Source organism: Triticum aestivum, chromosome 6B, assembly GCF_018294505.1.
Source record: "Triticum aestivum cultivar Chinese Spring chromosome 6B, IWGSC CS RefSeq v2.1, whole genome shotgun sequence".
NCBI lineage: Eukaryota > Viridiplantae > Streptophyta > Magnoliopsida > Poales > Poaceae > Triticum > Triticum aestivum.
Window position 1 is genome coordinate 681,540,298 of NC_057810.1, and position 15,787 is coordinate 681,556,084.

Consider the following 15,787-nt stretch of genomic DNA (forward strand, 5'->3'; position numbering starts at 1 on the left):
TTCTTTGCACTTCATTTGACGCCACCTTGATCGTGCTCTGAGAGTGTACATGATGGGGGAAAGCCATGTATCACTCTGAAACTCCTTAAATGAGCATTATGATCAACAAAGGTCAACAATGTTGCCTAACGCTCAAAAAAGTGGGAAAATAATATTTTGCAAACAAAGTCATGTGATAATCTTGCTGATTTATTTATCAATCCCTTACCAGGTTCTTAGTTTCATAAATATGTAAATGGAACTGGTGTGAGGTGACTTCATGACTTGCAAAATTCGAGGTGCTGAGGTGGGGTGGGGGATCTCCTAGGCTATAACCTGTTAAGATCATTAGATTTTTAATATTGCATTTTTTCCTTTGTGAGTTTTTACCTAATAATTTCTCACGTAAGGTTTTTTATGAGGCAATACCAGTACAAACATGAACTGCATGTCATTTTCTCCTTATTTTCATATTGTGTTTGTAGGAGTTTTTCATGGCATTTTCTCCTCATTTTCACATTAGATATGTAGGAGTTTTTCATGGCATGTTGTATATTTCTCCTCGATTTTTCCTAGGGGGGTTTTGTAAGGAGATGAGGTCGCAAGGACAAGCCCAGATGATTAGGTTTCGTGTGGTGGAACCAACCCACTAGGTTCAAGTCCTAAACTTAGCACTGTGTGTTCGATGGAAGGTGGCATTCCCGTCGACTACCAAGGCTGTGGCAACTTCGTCAATCTCAAGATGTTGTGCCGGCTCAGTCTCTCAAAGGTGCTCATAGAGGTAGGATGTGTATGCGTGCGTTCATGAGCGAGTGTATGTTGGTATGTTTTGAGCGTCTTGATCTCTATCAAAAAGAAAACTCCCTCCCTCCCATATTAATTATTGCTAAAATGGGTGAATCTAGTATTGAAATACGTCTAGATACATTCATTTCAACTTAAATTAATTTGGGACAGAGAGGCGAACCAACATGTGGTTGAGTTTAGGAAAACAGTGATATCCCTAGCCAAGTTCTAAACTTGATATTGGTGCTCGCATTATTCATGAAATGATTTCAGGCTTTTGACGATGTACATTCAGTAGAAGACGACGTTTCCGTCAAGGCGCATGTGGTTACTTCGTAAAATCTCAAGATGTTATGCCGGCTCAGTCTATCGAAGGTGCTCGTAGAGGTAGGATGTGCGTGCGTGCGTTCATAGGCGTGAGTGTATGCTTGTGTATATGAGACGAAGAGAGTAATATTTTTTTTGAACATCAGAAGAGAGTAATATAAATAGTGGGATTAACTATTTATAAGTATAAAATGTATGTACATGATTTGATTTGACGACATGAACAACACTTTTTTTTTTACTATTTATAGAAAACCAACGGGCCGCATGTACCCGCACCGTATCGATCCGGTTAAGCCACCCCGAGTCTGCTCGCTCGGCCCATCCTACCGCTCGGCCACACCAGACGCAGCCGCGCAGGATGCTTTAGGCGCTGTTCCTTTCCCGGCGATCGCCGGCGACGGCCCACCCCGACCTGCACCACGCTGCTCCTGGCCCTCCGCTTGCCCGTGTCGTTCGTGTGGAAGATCGCAGGGACAGAGCGGCCAAGTGGGGCTGGTTCGGAGCTGGATTCGCGCGCTCGTTTGAATCTCAGCGCCTGCATCCGCGCACCATCCACTCTGTCGGCTCCAGCAACTGCTCCGATCGAGGCGACCCACGCTCGTGGAATTCTCTCCAGCCAAAATGGCGGCAGGCTCGGATGCCCCACGGTAACCACGCTACTCATGACGGCGGCCTGCTCAGCTCAGTTGCCTGCTTCTGCATTCGGGGTCGGGCGCCCTGCAGGTGCTCGGTGAATTGCCACGCTAGGGAGATTTCGCCGTTAAGAGTTGGGTCACGGATCCAGGGTATGTTTCCTCTCGACCTGACCAGTGATTACTATTAGGATTACACCATACTTCTAAAGCATGTTTCAGTTGCAACAAATGGTTCACTTTCCTGAATACAAATGCAATTGCAGTTCATGCACTTCCCATTCAAGTTCTTATGTGACAGAAAGCTAACATAGGGTCAGGAAATGTCACCTACCATACATATTCATTGGGTTCAGATACAGACAGACCGGCCCAGTGAATCGACAAACAATGTTAGCATGCTCCAATTGGGATTCAGGTTAATCCGATTATACGATCACATCAACTAGACTAGGAATCTAAAAACAGAGAAGCTTTTTCGATGAAGCCCTTGAGCAAGGGGGCAGAGCTAGCTGGAGTAGGGCGTGCTGACTACAGATCTACAGTCTACACTACGGAGCTCAGATGAGCAATCGCACTCACATAGTAGAGCTACACTGCAGAGGTGCTTTGGCGCCTCTCACGGCGACAAACAATACATGCCAGTACCGTATGGATTGCAAAGTAGCCCAGCACGGCAAACACGAGTGCGACGACATAAACAGATGTCTTCCACCCCCTGTTGGAGCCGGCTGCATAGGCCACTAGGAGAGCAAACAGATCCAGTCGGATCGTCCAGTTCATCACCCTCAGCGACCATTTCTCCCAATCTCCTTCTTTCTTCTTTGGCAGCCATTGCGGTAGCAACATGATGATGACAACGATGGAAGCCACAAAGGAGATGGAGTTGCTGTAGAAGAAGGCGAGGTACCGGGGCCTCCTGTTGTCGTGCATCACCGGGATGCCCGCCTCGTACCCGTTGTCGTTGTTCTGCCACGCCCCGCCGGGTGGTTCAAGGCCGGCCTGGTAGGCTACGCTCGCCACCAAGATGCCTAGCAACATCAGGTACTTGCGCCTCGCATGCTTCTTCGCTTCTTCTTCATCCTCGTTCTTTTCTTCTACCTCCTTCCTTTCTTCTTCGTTTTGTTCTCTGGGTGGCGCAACTACCGCATTGCTGCGCTTTCTCTTCAGCAAAAATACCAGCAGCAGTCCGGCTGCAACGAGGAGGACCACGGCCACCAACACGAAGATGTAGATGGATGTCTTGCGGTGTTGTGTGCTTCCGGCAGCGTAGGCCCCCATCAAACAAAACAAGCCCACCGCCGTGCAAACGGATAGTGCATTGCTTCGTATGGCTGGTCTGTACAGATTGGGGTTCACCAGGAGGATGATGAGGGCGATGGACAGCATGAAGCTCACTGAGTTGCAGTAGAAGAAGGCATAGTAACGGACTGGGTAGTTGTGCAAGAGGATCGGGTCACCAGCGTGGTGCCCGAGCGTGTCGTCCTGGAGAAGGAACCCGCCAGGAGGGGTGAGGCCGGCTTGATAGGTGATGGTTGCCGCCAAGATCGCGAACAGGAGCAACCGTTTGCGCCTCTTCTCCAGCAACTCATCTTCTTGATCGTCGTCTTTCTTGTCCTTGTGGTCCAGCTCCAGCGTGAAAAAGACAATATGGATCACCACATAGATCAGGGCAGCGCCTGCCAAAGCCATGACGTAAATGGAGGAATTCACGTCCCGACAGCTCCCGGCGGCATATGCGCCGATGAGGCCAAACAGGTCGAGTATCATGGCTGCCTCCAGTACGTGGTGCTTGATCAGCCTCTCCGTCTGGACCAGGACGATGACTACCAAGGAGGCCACAAAGGCAACCGAGTTGCAGTAGTAGAAGGCCCTGTACCTCCTAATGTTCGTTGTGATTAGAATCGGGTCGCCGGCGATGTACCCATCACCCTTGTCCTGCCAAACGCCACCTGGCGGGTCCAACCCCGCTGTGTAGGTGATGGTGGCAGCAAGAGTGGCGAGCAGTAGAACAAGAGAGCGAGCCTTGTCCAGACCCTTTCTAGCACTGCGGTGAAAGAAGAAACAGAGTTCAGTTCAGTCGCGAAGAATGAAGAAACAGAGTTCACTTCAGTTGCGGAGAATGAAGAAACAGAGTTCAGTTCAGTTGCAAACAGTACCTGACATTATCATTAGTCTGCTGAATTGCTTCAGTTTGTTCCGTTGGACTGGAACGAGAAGATGTTAAAGTGTAGAAAGCATAGAGTAGGATGTATGCCATTGCCAGAATGCCGCCGGCCAGGGAGACCACGTAGATGGTGGTTTTTGTCTCCCTGCAGCTGCCAGCGGTGTAAGCGCCGACGAGGCTGACAAGCGCGACGACGATGAACCCGTAGAGCACGAGCGACCGAGCCTTCTTCTCGCGGAGCTTCTTGCTGTCGATGATGAGCAGCATGATGATGAGCAAGGACGCTACGAATGATGTGGTGTTGCAGAGCAGGAACACCGTCAGGCGCGGTCGGTGGCGGTCCTTGAGGATTGCATCGCCCGGGCGGTAGCTGGTCCCGGTGGTGTCCCAGAAGCCACCCGGCGTGCTCAGCCCGGCGACGTACGTGATGCTCACCGCGAACGTCGCCAGGAGCATCAGGACCTTGCGGAGCCGTTCATCGGCTTTCAGCTTCTTCAGGACCTCGCGTTTGCGGTCCTCTTCTTCTCTGACATTGGGATCAGAGTCACGGACGGGGGAAGAAATCGTTCCGGCGTCGGAGGCGGGATTAGGAGTGGACATCACGCCGCCGGAGTTGGAGTTGCGGTTTGGTGCGGCGGACATTGTGCCGTCGCAACCGGAGCCGGATTTGTTGTCTGGGCACCACCAGTGCATCATCTTGAGAACGGCGACGTAGAGGAAGACGGCGGCCACCAGCACCGCGGAGTAGACAATGGAGACCTTGTCCTGGCAGGTGCCGGCGCCGTACGCGCCCATGAGGCTGAGCAGGTCCAGCACCATGACCAGCCGCAGGGGCACGACGACCCAGCGGCTGTCCTTCCCCTTCTTGTCGTGGCGGACGGCGAGGATGAGGATGAGGACGATGACCACGAGGGAGGCGGCGAAGGCGGTGGCGTTGCAGTAGAAGAAGGCGAGGTAGCGGCTGTACTGGGTTCCGCGGATGATGGGGTCGCCGGCGGGCTGCCCGTCGTGAGCGGCCTGCCAGACGCCCCCCGGCGGGCTGAAGCCGGCGGCGTACGTGACGGTGACCACCAGGGCGGCCAGCAGCAGAAGGTACTTCCGCAGGCTGTACTCCCATGGCTGCACCGGCGGCTTCGCCGGCTGGCCGGGCTGACCCATGGGCGCTGCCGGCTGCACCTGCACGGCGGAGACGCCACGGCACTCCATTCTCTCACTCAACAGCTGCCTGTGGTTCCCTTTCTGTTCTTAATTATTGTGATTGTGATGCAGACTGGCGAATGGTTTCGTCGTGATTATATAACGACGACTTGACTCGGCGCGTGCGCGTCGTCGGAACGAAGGTGCCTAGCCTGAGCCTCTGCGCGCTGCATAGCAATTTCCACATGCGGACGGACGGATGGGCGTCAGGCTCCTCGGAGAAAGTGAAGCAAAGCAACCAAGTCTTCTCCGGTCAAATAAAGCCTAGCTTTTTAGGATGAAGTCGATCGGAAACATCGTGATGAGCACGCGTTTGCGTTTTTGGATATCTTGGTGTAGATCATCGTTGGACTGATGCTCTTCGGCCTGGTCATGATTCCCTTTTATTCTTAGTATACGACAGCCTTCCTAGGTGTTAGTACTTGGATATTTTCTCCGTACGTGTGTTCTTTGGATCCTCAATCTCTATTCTCCTTATTATAGGTATACGAACCAGATTTTTTTTTCTTAATCATTGTGATGCAGAATGGCGAATGCCATGGCAGCGACAGGTGAGAAATCTAGAGTGGTGCGTTTGTATACTATACAGTATATGAAAAAGACTTGGCTCGGCTCGGCGCGAGTCGTCTGCCGAGCCTCCGGGGCCTGCATATTCTATCATCAAAGTCTGACAGAGTCGTCGAGGAAGGGAAGAAGCAACGAGCCAAGGAGCAAGTCTTCCTCCGGTCAACTAGGGGCGCCGCAGTTGAATGCAGGTTTTATGTCGGCAAATTTGATAATTTTGACCGGTGGATGAAATCATTTGATAAAATGAACTGGCCCTAAAAAAAATTCACTCGACTGACCTTTTTCAGTGGCGCCCGACACGAAAGTGCCACACTACACCGTGCAGCGGCTGACTGACAGGCGTTGCACGCCTAGCCAGCGTCACACTCGGGTGATCCGAAAAATTACTAAGTCAATGTGTAGCGCCTAAGAGCTAGGCGCCACACTATACAGTGTAGCGCTTAGCTCCTAGGCGTTGCACTAGTGATTGCACTACAAAATGAAGCAACCACTAATGCAGCGCCTAGGGGAGCTAGGCGCTATACTGTATAGTGTGGCGCCTAGCTCTCAGGCGTTGCACACTGACTTAGTAATTTTTAGGCAGTTCGGGGTGCGACGCTGGCTAGGCGTGCAGCGTCTGTCAATCAGGCGTTGCACGGTGCACGTGTCAAAGGATTTCTTGATCCGAAAACCTATTTGATCCTTGCACAATAGTAAACTGGGCTTGCAAAATCCCAAATGCCTTCCCCGCGTCCTTTCTAACAGTTGCTTGAGCATTATGAGAGTGAAGTGGTTTCTTACCTTGGGAGTTTGAAATTGGCTTCACAAATGTCGCCCACTTCGAGTAAATCCCGTCCACTATGTAGTAGCACATGTTGTATGTGCCGCCGTTTGCATGAAACTGCACTGTTGGTCCTTCCCCATTGGCTAACAATGCAAAGAATGGTGATCGGTGGAGCACATTGATGCCATTGCAAGATTCAGACATGCATCCCAAAGAAGGCATGCCAAAAGATCTTTGCAAATTGCTCCACACACTTGATGGGAGTGCTCTCTCCCATTGCCAAGTGACCATCCATTAGCACATTGATACCGTCGAGTCTCCTAAGCATTGGGTGCTATCAATGCTCTGGCTCAAACACTTCAACCATTATCTTTGCAAATTTCTCCACACACTTGATGGGAGTGCTCTCTCCCATTGCCAAGTGACAATCCATTAGCACATTGATACCGCCGAGTCTCCTAAGCATTGGGTGCTATCAAATGCTCTGGCTCAAACACTTCAACCACTATCTTTGCAAATTTCTCCACACATTTTGATGGAAGTGCTCCCTCCCATTCCCAAGAGATCATCAATCAAATCGGCAGGAATACATATGCCATCATGCGCAATGCTGAAGTCACCTTCTCATTGGTGATGTGACTAAGATCTCTAGTACAAATCCTTCTTTGCATGAAGAATCGACCATACCCCTTCACGTAGTTGGCAATACGGAGGAACAAATCTATGGACATCCTGGACTGACGTCAAAAGTATCGCTCTGGATACACTGGATTTGGACAAAAAAAGCCCATCATCAACTTGTGGTGGCCATCTTGCCTCCTCCTAGGAACGACCTCACGGTGGACAACGGAACTGCCATGCTTTGGCCACTTGCTCTTCTCCATGTGCATGGTAATGATGATGGCAATGTCCTCCCTCCTCTCACTCACATTCCTCTTCAAGAAAGGAGTCATCCCATGGAGGGGATGACGGGTACGAACTCATCTACACAACACCTACCGTTACAATCCACTACTATATCGCGAAAAATGGAGAAAGACATTTCTTTTACCTTGGAGGCTTTTGTCGAACACCTAGCGGGCACGAAGATGAATTCCGGCCATCATAGCACGCAGGGGCTGAGGCGGTTGCTATCGAAGGTGCTCATAGGTGAACATGTTGCAGGAAAAGAACATTGACAGGTCAATCTATGCGTCATTGGTGGTGAAAAATAAAGTACTTGAAGTCTCTTCGTATGGCTCGTTTTTCTCATCTTAACCGTGGTCAAAATTTAGTTAGTGATTTTTTAGCTGTTTTGCCAAAACTAAGAAGAGAATTGTTGTCTGGTTGGGGTCAGGACCCAGAGGTCATTGATTTATGTAAGCAGGATTGTACGGAGTACGGTTGTTACTTGAGTATAAGTTTACCCGAAAAAAAAAGTGTATTTGAAATGTACGAGCATCTTCGTCTGTACCATGTTAAAGAAAATGGGATCAACTATTTAGGTATAATATACGTGTATGATTGATTTGACAATAGAAACAACGTTTTTCTTTCCATGCAAAAAAAAAAACGTTTTTCTTTACTATTTACAGAAAGGACGGGCCGCATCCTCATGTTATCATTTATCACCGATACCATATCGATCCGGTGAAGCCAAAACCGAGTCTGTGTTAAAAAAAAAAACCGAGTCTACTCGCTTGGCCCATCCGACCGCTCGTCCACACGAGACACGCAGCCGCGCAGGAGCCAGGGCCTTGGGCGCTGTTCATTTTCCCCGGCGATCGCCGGCGACGGCCCTCCCGACCTGACCCGGGCAGCGCGGCTGTGTGTCCTTGGCGTGGAAGATCGTAGGGAGAGAGCGGCCGAGCGGGGCTGGTTCAGAGCTGGATTCGCGCGCTCGTCTGAACTCAGCACCTGCATTCGCGCACCATCCACTCGTCGGCTCCAGCAACTGCTTCCGATCGAGGCGAGCCATGCTCGAGGAATCCCTCTCCATCCAGAATGGCGCCAGCCTCTGATGCTAGCGTACGCGTTGATCCAGGGCCACGACCTAACGCACGACGGCGGCCAGCTCACCCCGGTTGCCTGCGTCTGCATGCGGAGATCGGGCGGCCTGCAGCTGTTCGGCGAATTGCCCCGCAGGGGAGACTGCGCCGCTGAAGCCGGGTCACCGGTCACGGATTCAAGGTATGTTTCCTCTCGACAAGACCAGTGGCTACTATATATTAGAATTACACAATTATTACTTCAGACCCGGACGTAACAACAAATGCCTCAGTTTCCTGAATACAATGGAACTGCAATTCATGCACTTCCCATTCAAGTTTTTGTGAGACAGAGATTGCACATAGGATCAGGGAAGTTCACCTACAATGCATAATCACTGGGTTAAGGTACACACACATCCCCAGTGGATCGACAAACAATGTCAGCTTGCTCCAACCTCCAATCAGGATACAGGTTTATCGGATTACATCAACTAGACTAGGAATCTAAAAACAGAGAGAGCTAGCTAGAGCAGAGAGATTGAACAGAGCTAATTAAGCTGACTAGAGAACTAGAGACGGAGAAATAGATAGATCGCAGCTCAGACGAGCACTGCCCTCACATACTAGAGCTACGGTTCAGAGCTGCTCTGGGGGCTTTGGTGCCTCTCAGGGCGACAAACAGTACATGACAGCACCATATGGATTGCAAAGTAGGCCAGCACAGCAAAGATGAGCGCGACGACATAAACCGACGTCTTCCACTGCCTGTTGGAGCCCGCTGCATAGGACACCAGGAGAGTGAACAAATCCAGTAGGATTGTCCAATTCATCACCCTCAGCGACCATTTCTCCCATTCTTCTTTCTTCTTGTTTGGCAGCCAGTGCGGCAGCAGCATCATGATGACAACAATGGAAGCCATGAAGGAAAAGGAGTTGCTGTAGAAGAAGATGAGGTACCGGGGTCTCCTGTTATCATGCATCACCGGGTCGCCCGCCTCATACCCATTCTCACTGCTCTGCCACGCTCCGCCGGGCGGTTTCAGGCCGGCCTGGTAGGCTACGCTTGCCACCAAGATGCCTAGCAGCATCAGGTATTTCCGCCTCTCGTGCTTCTTCCTTTCTTCTTTATTTTCTTCTACCTCCTTCTTCCTTAGTTCTTTATCCCCATTCTTTTCTTCTGCCTCCTCTCTTTCCTCTTTATCCCCATTGCCATTGCTCACTTCCAACTCCTTCATTTCTTGGTTCTGTTCAGTGTGTTGCGCTGCTGAATCGCTGTCATTTTTCTTCAACAAAAATACTAGCAGGAGTCCGGCTGCAACGAGAAGGGCCGCACCGACCAACAGAAAGATGTAGATGGATGTCTTGAGGTGTTGGGTGCTTCCGGCGGCGTAGGCCACCATCAAACACAACAAGCCCACGACCGTACAAACAAATAGCGCATTGCTTCGTATGGCTGGCCTGTACAGATTGTGGTTCACAAGGAGGATGGTGAGGGAGATGGACAGCATGAAGCTCACCGAGTTGCAATAGAAGAAGACCTTGTAACGGAGTGGGTAGTTGAACAAGAGGACTGGGTCGCCAGCGTGGTGTCCGAGCTTGTCATCCTGGAGCAGGAAGCCGCCAGGAGGGGTGAGGCCGGCTTGGTAGGTAATGGTCGCGGCCAAGATCGCAAAGAGGAGCAACCGTTTGCGCCTCTTCTCCAACAACTGATTTGCCTGGTCGTCGTCCTTTTTGTCCTCGTGGTCCAGCGTGAAGAAGACGATATGGATCACCACATAGACCAGGACGGCGCCTGCCAAAGCTATGGCATAAATGGAGGTGTTCACGTCCCGGCAGCTCCCGGCGGCATACGCGCCGATGAGGCCAAACAGATCGAGTATCATGGCTGCCTCCAGCACGTGGTGCCTGACCAGAATATCCGTCTGGACAAGGATGATGGCTACCAAGGAGGCCACAAAGGCAATCGAGTTGCAGTAGAAGAAGGCCTTGTATCGCCTAGCATTGGTCGTGAGAAGGATTGGGTCACCGGCCATGTGGCTGTTGCTATTGTCCTGCCAAAGGCCACCCGGCGGGTCCAACCCCGCTGTGTAGGTGATGGCGGCGGCAAGAGTAGCGAGCAGTAGAACAAGAGAGCGAGCCTTGTCCAGAGCCTTCCTACCACTGCAGAGAAGAAGAAACAGAGTTTAGTTCAGTTTGCAGAGTAAACAGTGAAACTGCAAACAGAGGAAACAAACTTCAGCAGCAGAGAAAGAAACAGAGATTTCAGTTGCAAACAGAGGAAATGAAGAAGATGATATGTATGTGATCCTTACCTGACATTATCAACAGTCTGCTCAACTTCTCCAGTTTGTTGCACTGGACTGCAACGAGAAGAAGCGTAGATACCATAGAGTAGGATGATGTGTGCCATTGCCAGAACGGCGCCAACTAGGCTGAACACGTAGGCGGTGGTATCGATCTCCCTGCAGCTGCCGGCGATGTATGCCGCAACGAGACCGACCAGGGCAACGACGATGCACCCATAGAGCATGCGAGACCGACCCGTCTTCTTCTTGCGGAGCCTCTTGCCGTCGACGATGAGCAGTATGGTGATGAGCAGGGATGCCATGAACGCCGTGGTGTTGCACAGCAGGAACACCGTCAGGCGCGGGCCATGGTTGTCCTTGAGAACCGCATCGCCTGGGTGGTGGCTGCCCTCGGTGCTGTCCCAGAAGCCGCCTGGCGTGCTCAGCCCGGCGACATACGTGATGCTCACCGCGAACGTAGCCAGGAGCATCAGGACCTTGCGGAGCCGTTCTTCGGCTTTCAGCTTTTTGTGGACCTTGTGGTGGCGGGGCCGCTCCTTGTCTTCTCCAACCGTGGGGTCAGAGCCGAGAATGGGGGCTGGAATCGTGCCGGTGTTGGAGTCGGGATTTGGAGTGGGCATCACGCCGCCAGAGCCGGTGTTGCCGTTGGAGATGGGCATCCCGTCGGAGCCGGGGATGGAGGTGGAAATCATGCCGGTGCCACAGTCAGGATTGGGAATGGGCATCTCGCTGCCTGAGCTGGAGCAGGTGTTGCCGTTGGAGACGGGCATCCCGCGGCCGGAGCCGGTGCCGGAGTCGGAGTTCTTGTCCCAGCAGTCCTTCGACTTGAGAACGAGGATGTAGAGGAAGACGATGGCCACCAGCACCGCGGAGTAGACGGTTGAAATCTTGTCCCGGCAGGTGCCGGCGCCGTACGCGCCCATGAGGCTGAGCAGGTCCAGCACCATGACGAGCCGCAGGGGCACGACAACCCAGCGGCTGTCCTTCCCCTTCTTGTCGTGGCGGATGGCGAGGACGAGGATGAGGACGATGACCACCAGCGACGCCGCGAAGGCTGTGGCGTTGCAGTAGAAAAAGGCGAGGTAGCGGTGGTAGCTGGTGTCGCGGATGATGGGGTCGCCGGCGAGTCGGCCGCCGAGGGCGTTCTGCCAGACGCCCCCCGGCGGGTTGAAGCCGGCGGCGTACGCGACGGTGACCACCAGGGTGGCCAGCAGCAGGAGGTACTTCCGCAGGCTGTACTCCCATGGCTGCACGGGCTGATCCATTGGCACTGACTGACGGCTGCACCTGCTCTCCACAGCTGTGATTCCCTTCCTCTTGTGTCAATTATAGGAGAGAGAGATGGTTTCGTCGTGATTATAAAACGACTTGACTCGGCGGGATGAAGGTGCCCAGTCTCTGCGCGCTGCATAGCAATTTCCACATGCGGACGGACGGATGGGCGTCAGGCTCCTCCGAGAAAGTGAAGCAAAACAACCAAGTCTTCTCCGGTCAAATAAAGCCTAGCTTTTTAGGATGAAGTCGATCGGAAACATCGTGATGAGCACGCGTTTGCGTTTTTGGATATCTTGGTGTAGATCATCGTTGGACTGATGCTCTTCGGCCTGGTCATGATTCCCTTTTATTCTTAGTATACGACAGCCTTCCTAGGTGTTACTACTTGGATATTTTCTCCGTACGTGTGTTCTTTGGATCCTCAATCTCTATTCTCCTTATTATACAAGCCAGGTCTTTCTGGCCTGGCACCTTCTGAGCAAGTGTGCTTCCTCTTCTTAATCATTGTCATTCAGAATGGCGAATGCCATGGCAGCGAAGGGTGAAAAATCTAGAGTGGTGCGAGTGTATCTCTCTACTATAGTACACATTTGTTTGAATATTTGAATCAACCTTCATCTCACCTGTCTTCCCCGCCGCTTGCAGAATAAATCTATTTGTAGCCGTTGATTCTGTTGGATCGAACGGCTCAGGTCACGTGGATTCGCCAGTCACAGTGCTCCCGCCAACCTAAAATCCAGTCGCTCTTCTAGAGAACTCCACATACCACGCCTTCGGCAAATAGATTGCCAGCCAACCTCCCTTTGACTGGATGGATGAATGCGAGGAGAAACCGATTGATGAGCCCCATCGCGGTGGAGCCGTGGAGGAATGGAGCGTGGTACATGCCGGCGTCTGCTGCGCGGGGCCATGGCTGCCGGATGCGAGCGCCGTTGTGCCTGCCGACTGCCGAGGAAGACTATTAGCTAGGTCGAATGGCGAGGTCGTGTGCTTCACCGGCTCCACGGCGGTCCTTACGTAGGCGTTCCTGGGTTGAGGGCAGGGACGGGATCTGACGAAGCGGGGCGGCGGCGCGCTAGCGCTCTGCTCGACACTCAGGCAGAGGCAGAGCTAGCGAATTGTGGGCTTGTGGCCTGGGCCTGGCGTTATCTTTTTTTTTTATGACATGATAATAGAGTGTTTAAGAACTGGATGGAGTGGCTACAGCTGGCCCGATGGCAAGCTTCCTGGCCCATATGGCCGAGCGTCAGGCAAAAAAACGCATTCAGACTCACCTAAAAAAAATCGCATTCAGACCAGGTGGGATGGGCGAGCGAGAGCACTGTTTGCCATGATTTTTCACGAGTTCCATTATGCACATATAAAAAGAAGATGTACCATGCATGTAAGTACAATATGAACATATATACCATTTTCTGGTAATTATTTTTGGATGTATAACCCTTCAATAATTCTAGCCCAGCCCCTGGGTGCATTCCATCTACGTACAAGTGATGTATAATGCGTACAAGTGATGTATAATGCATGGAGATGATCATTTTCTAAACAAAATATGATCCCATGACGTATTGACTGCAAGTTTGTAAAGTAAGTACTAACTACAATTTCTTCACATATTTTTCATAATTTAAGAGTGGAATTTTTTTTAGGACATTGTAACTTGGCACACGCTTTTTCTTATTAACTCGGCACGACGTTGCAAAGCTAAAGCAATTCATGTATGCTATGTTTGTATTGAATTTTTTTTCTTGTCCATTTGAAAATTGTAAATAATAATGCACACGTGCAAAGCACGTGCCTTCGACTAGTACTAGTACAGTATATGAAAAAGACTTGGCTCGGCGCGAGTCGTCGGGAGAAGCTGCTGAGCCTCTATCATAAAAAGTCTGACAGAGCCGTCGAGGAAGCGAAGAAGCAACATGCCAACCAGCAAGTCTTCCTCCGGTCAACCAGGGGCGCCGCTGTTGAATGCAGGTTTTATGTCTAGGAAAAAAGCATTTGCATCTGACAGATCCGGCTGTGACGTGGTGTGTGGTCATGTTGATTACGTCAGTGCAACTCGTCATGTAATTGCGTCGGAGTGAGCATCCTATGCAGCCAATCTTCGTCGACCGGCCGATCAGTCTAAAAGAACACGGTTTGGCCCTCTTGTCATACTTTCATATGGCACTAGGCCCACTAAGGGCATGTTCAACGGCAACCCGTAAATTTTCTTTTGCATCCGGATCAATCCGCAAGCACGGATCCAACTATTAGCCGCATACATTTCAAACTCTTTTCCAACAAATTGGATGAAATTCGTGCAAACAAGGCCGGATTTCATACAAACATGGATGATTTTCATTACATTTTGAACACTTAGAACAAAAAAAAAAGACCCGACTCTAAATCTATCCTATGGCGGTGGCGCCCGGTGTCCAAGCCCGTATCGTCCTTCATAGATGATCAGTAAATATGGACGACGGATTTTAAAGCAATTATAGACGGTGGATCCATGAACGACATGGCAGAAAATTCATTCTCGATGTCTTGCTCGAATCGGCTTGTTTGGGCCAACCTATAGAGTTGTGGTTGTCGGCGAGCAACATGTACAGTGTTTTGGCTCCTGGGTGTACATATACAGAGATAATCGGTAAATTATTAAAGAGTAGCAATAAAATTCAAAATAAAATATTTTTTACAAACATTGATGAATGTTTCACCTGTGTGCAATGTTTCGTTAAGAAGAACATTTGTAATGCTGTAGGAAGAAAAGTTGATGCTTCAAAAGACTATTTTTTAAAACATTTTAGAGCATTGATTTTTTCCCAGACCTCCATGAATGGCATTCAATCACGGAATAGGTACAGAACTAAGCAACAATTGTTATTAAAATATCTTTTTTCTTCTTTCTCCTGTGTTTTTAAAGTTTTCTGTTTGCAAAGAAAGTATTTAAGCTCAGGTGTAGAATGACACTTTCGGGCGAGCAACTCCCTGACTATAGAGAGGGAATGAGAATGCAGGAAACGATAATCTCGGGGGGTGGGGGGGGGGGGGGGGGGATTATAGCTTATGTTGTCATTCCTTGGGTAATTCGTTATAAATTTTACCTAAAAGAGAGAATAAGTATCTCTCAGATTCTACTACCAGTACTCATTCGGGACCATACTGTATACTGGGACAGAAATGACACATCTAATATATGTTCTCTCCACAACTCCATTTTTCTAAATGCATATTTCTCTTTCCAATAGTTGCCAAATGTATCGTGCTAGTGAGATCAGACGTCTTCTGGCTCATGAAAGAAACATTAGTCGTGAACGTGGCGAGTCATGCCCTTGCATCTATATGTCGCTCGCAACAACGTACTGCGTGCCGGCTTCGTAACTGCCATGTGGAGATAGCTAGCATAGTTGACTTGGATTGCAATCACTATGCTTGATCAATGAAAGTTTCTTTCCCGCAAAAAAAAAAATACTTGTAGTTCGCTTCTAAGAACTACTCCCTCCGTTCCTAAATATAAGTCTTTATAGAGATTTCAGTATGAACCACATACGGATGTATATAGATGCATTTTAAGTGTAGATTCATCCATTTTGCTCGGTATGTAGCCACCTAGTGGAATCTCTACAAAGACTTATATTTAGGAACGGAAGGAGTACATGTGTTTTGAGGTTAACTTTGACTATCAATTTAAGCAACACAATATCGAAAATAGTCATATAAATCGTATTTTAGAGATGTTTCTAATGAGAAACTTTTTTTTTTGGCGAATAACCTTTCAGGCTTATAACACATAGCTCACATATTCATTTTCGTTACATTGATGGTCAACA

At 50.0% G+C, this 15,787-nt stretch overlaps 2 protein-coding genes across 2 annotated transcripts; both read right to left on the bottom strand.

Annotated features, from left to right (window-relative positions):
- Positions 1 to 2,120: 2,120 nt before the first annotated feature.
- Positions 2,121 to 5,150, bottom strand: LOC123139199 (uncharacterized). The gene is made up of 2 exons (XM_044559003.1): positions 3,887 to 5,150; positions 2,121 to 3,774 (listed from the first exon to the last, which is right to left on the bottom strand). Exons 1-2 carry the CDS (start codon positions 5,098 to 5,100, stop codon positions 2,319 to 2,321), a joined length of 2,670 nt encoding a protein of 889 aa, XP_044414938.1. The 5' UTR covers positions 5,101 to 5,150; the 3' UTR covers positions 2,121 to 2,318.
- Positions 5,151 to 8,751: 3,601 nt separating this feature from the next.
- On the bottom strand, positions 8,752 to 12,008 carry LOC123139200 (uncharacterized). The gene is made up of 2 exons (XM_044559004.1): positions 10,704 to 12,008; positions 8,752 to 10,551 (listed from the first exon to the last, which is right to left on the bottom strand). The coding sequence occupies exons 1-2, from the start codon at positions 11,960 to 11,962 to the stop codon at positions 9,021 to 9,023; spliced, it is 2,790 nt and encodes a 929-aa protein (XP_044414939.1). The 5' UTR covers positions 11,963 to 12,008; the 3' UTR covers positions 8,752 to 9,020.
- Positions 12,009 to 15,787: the final 3,779 nt, after the last annotated feature.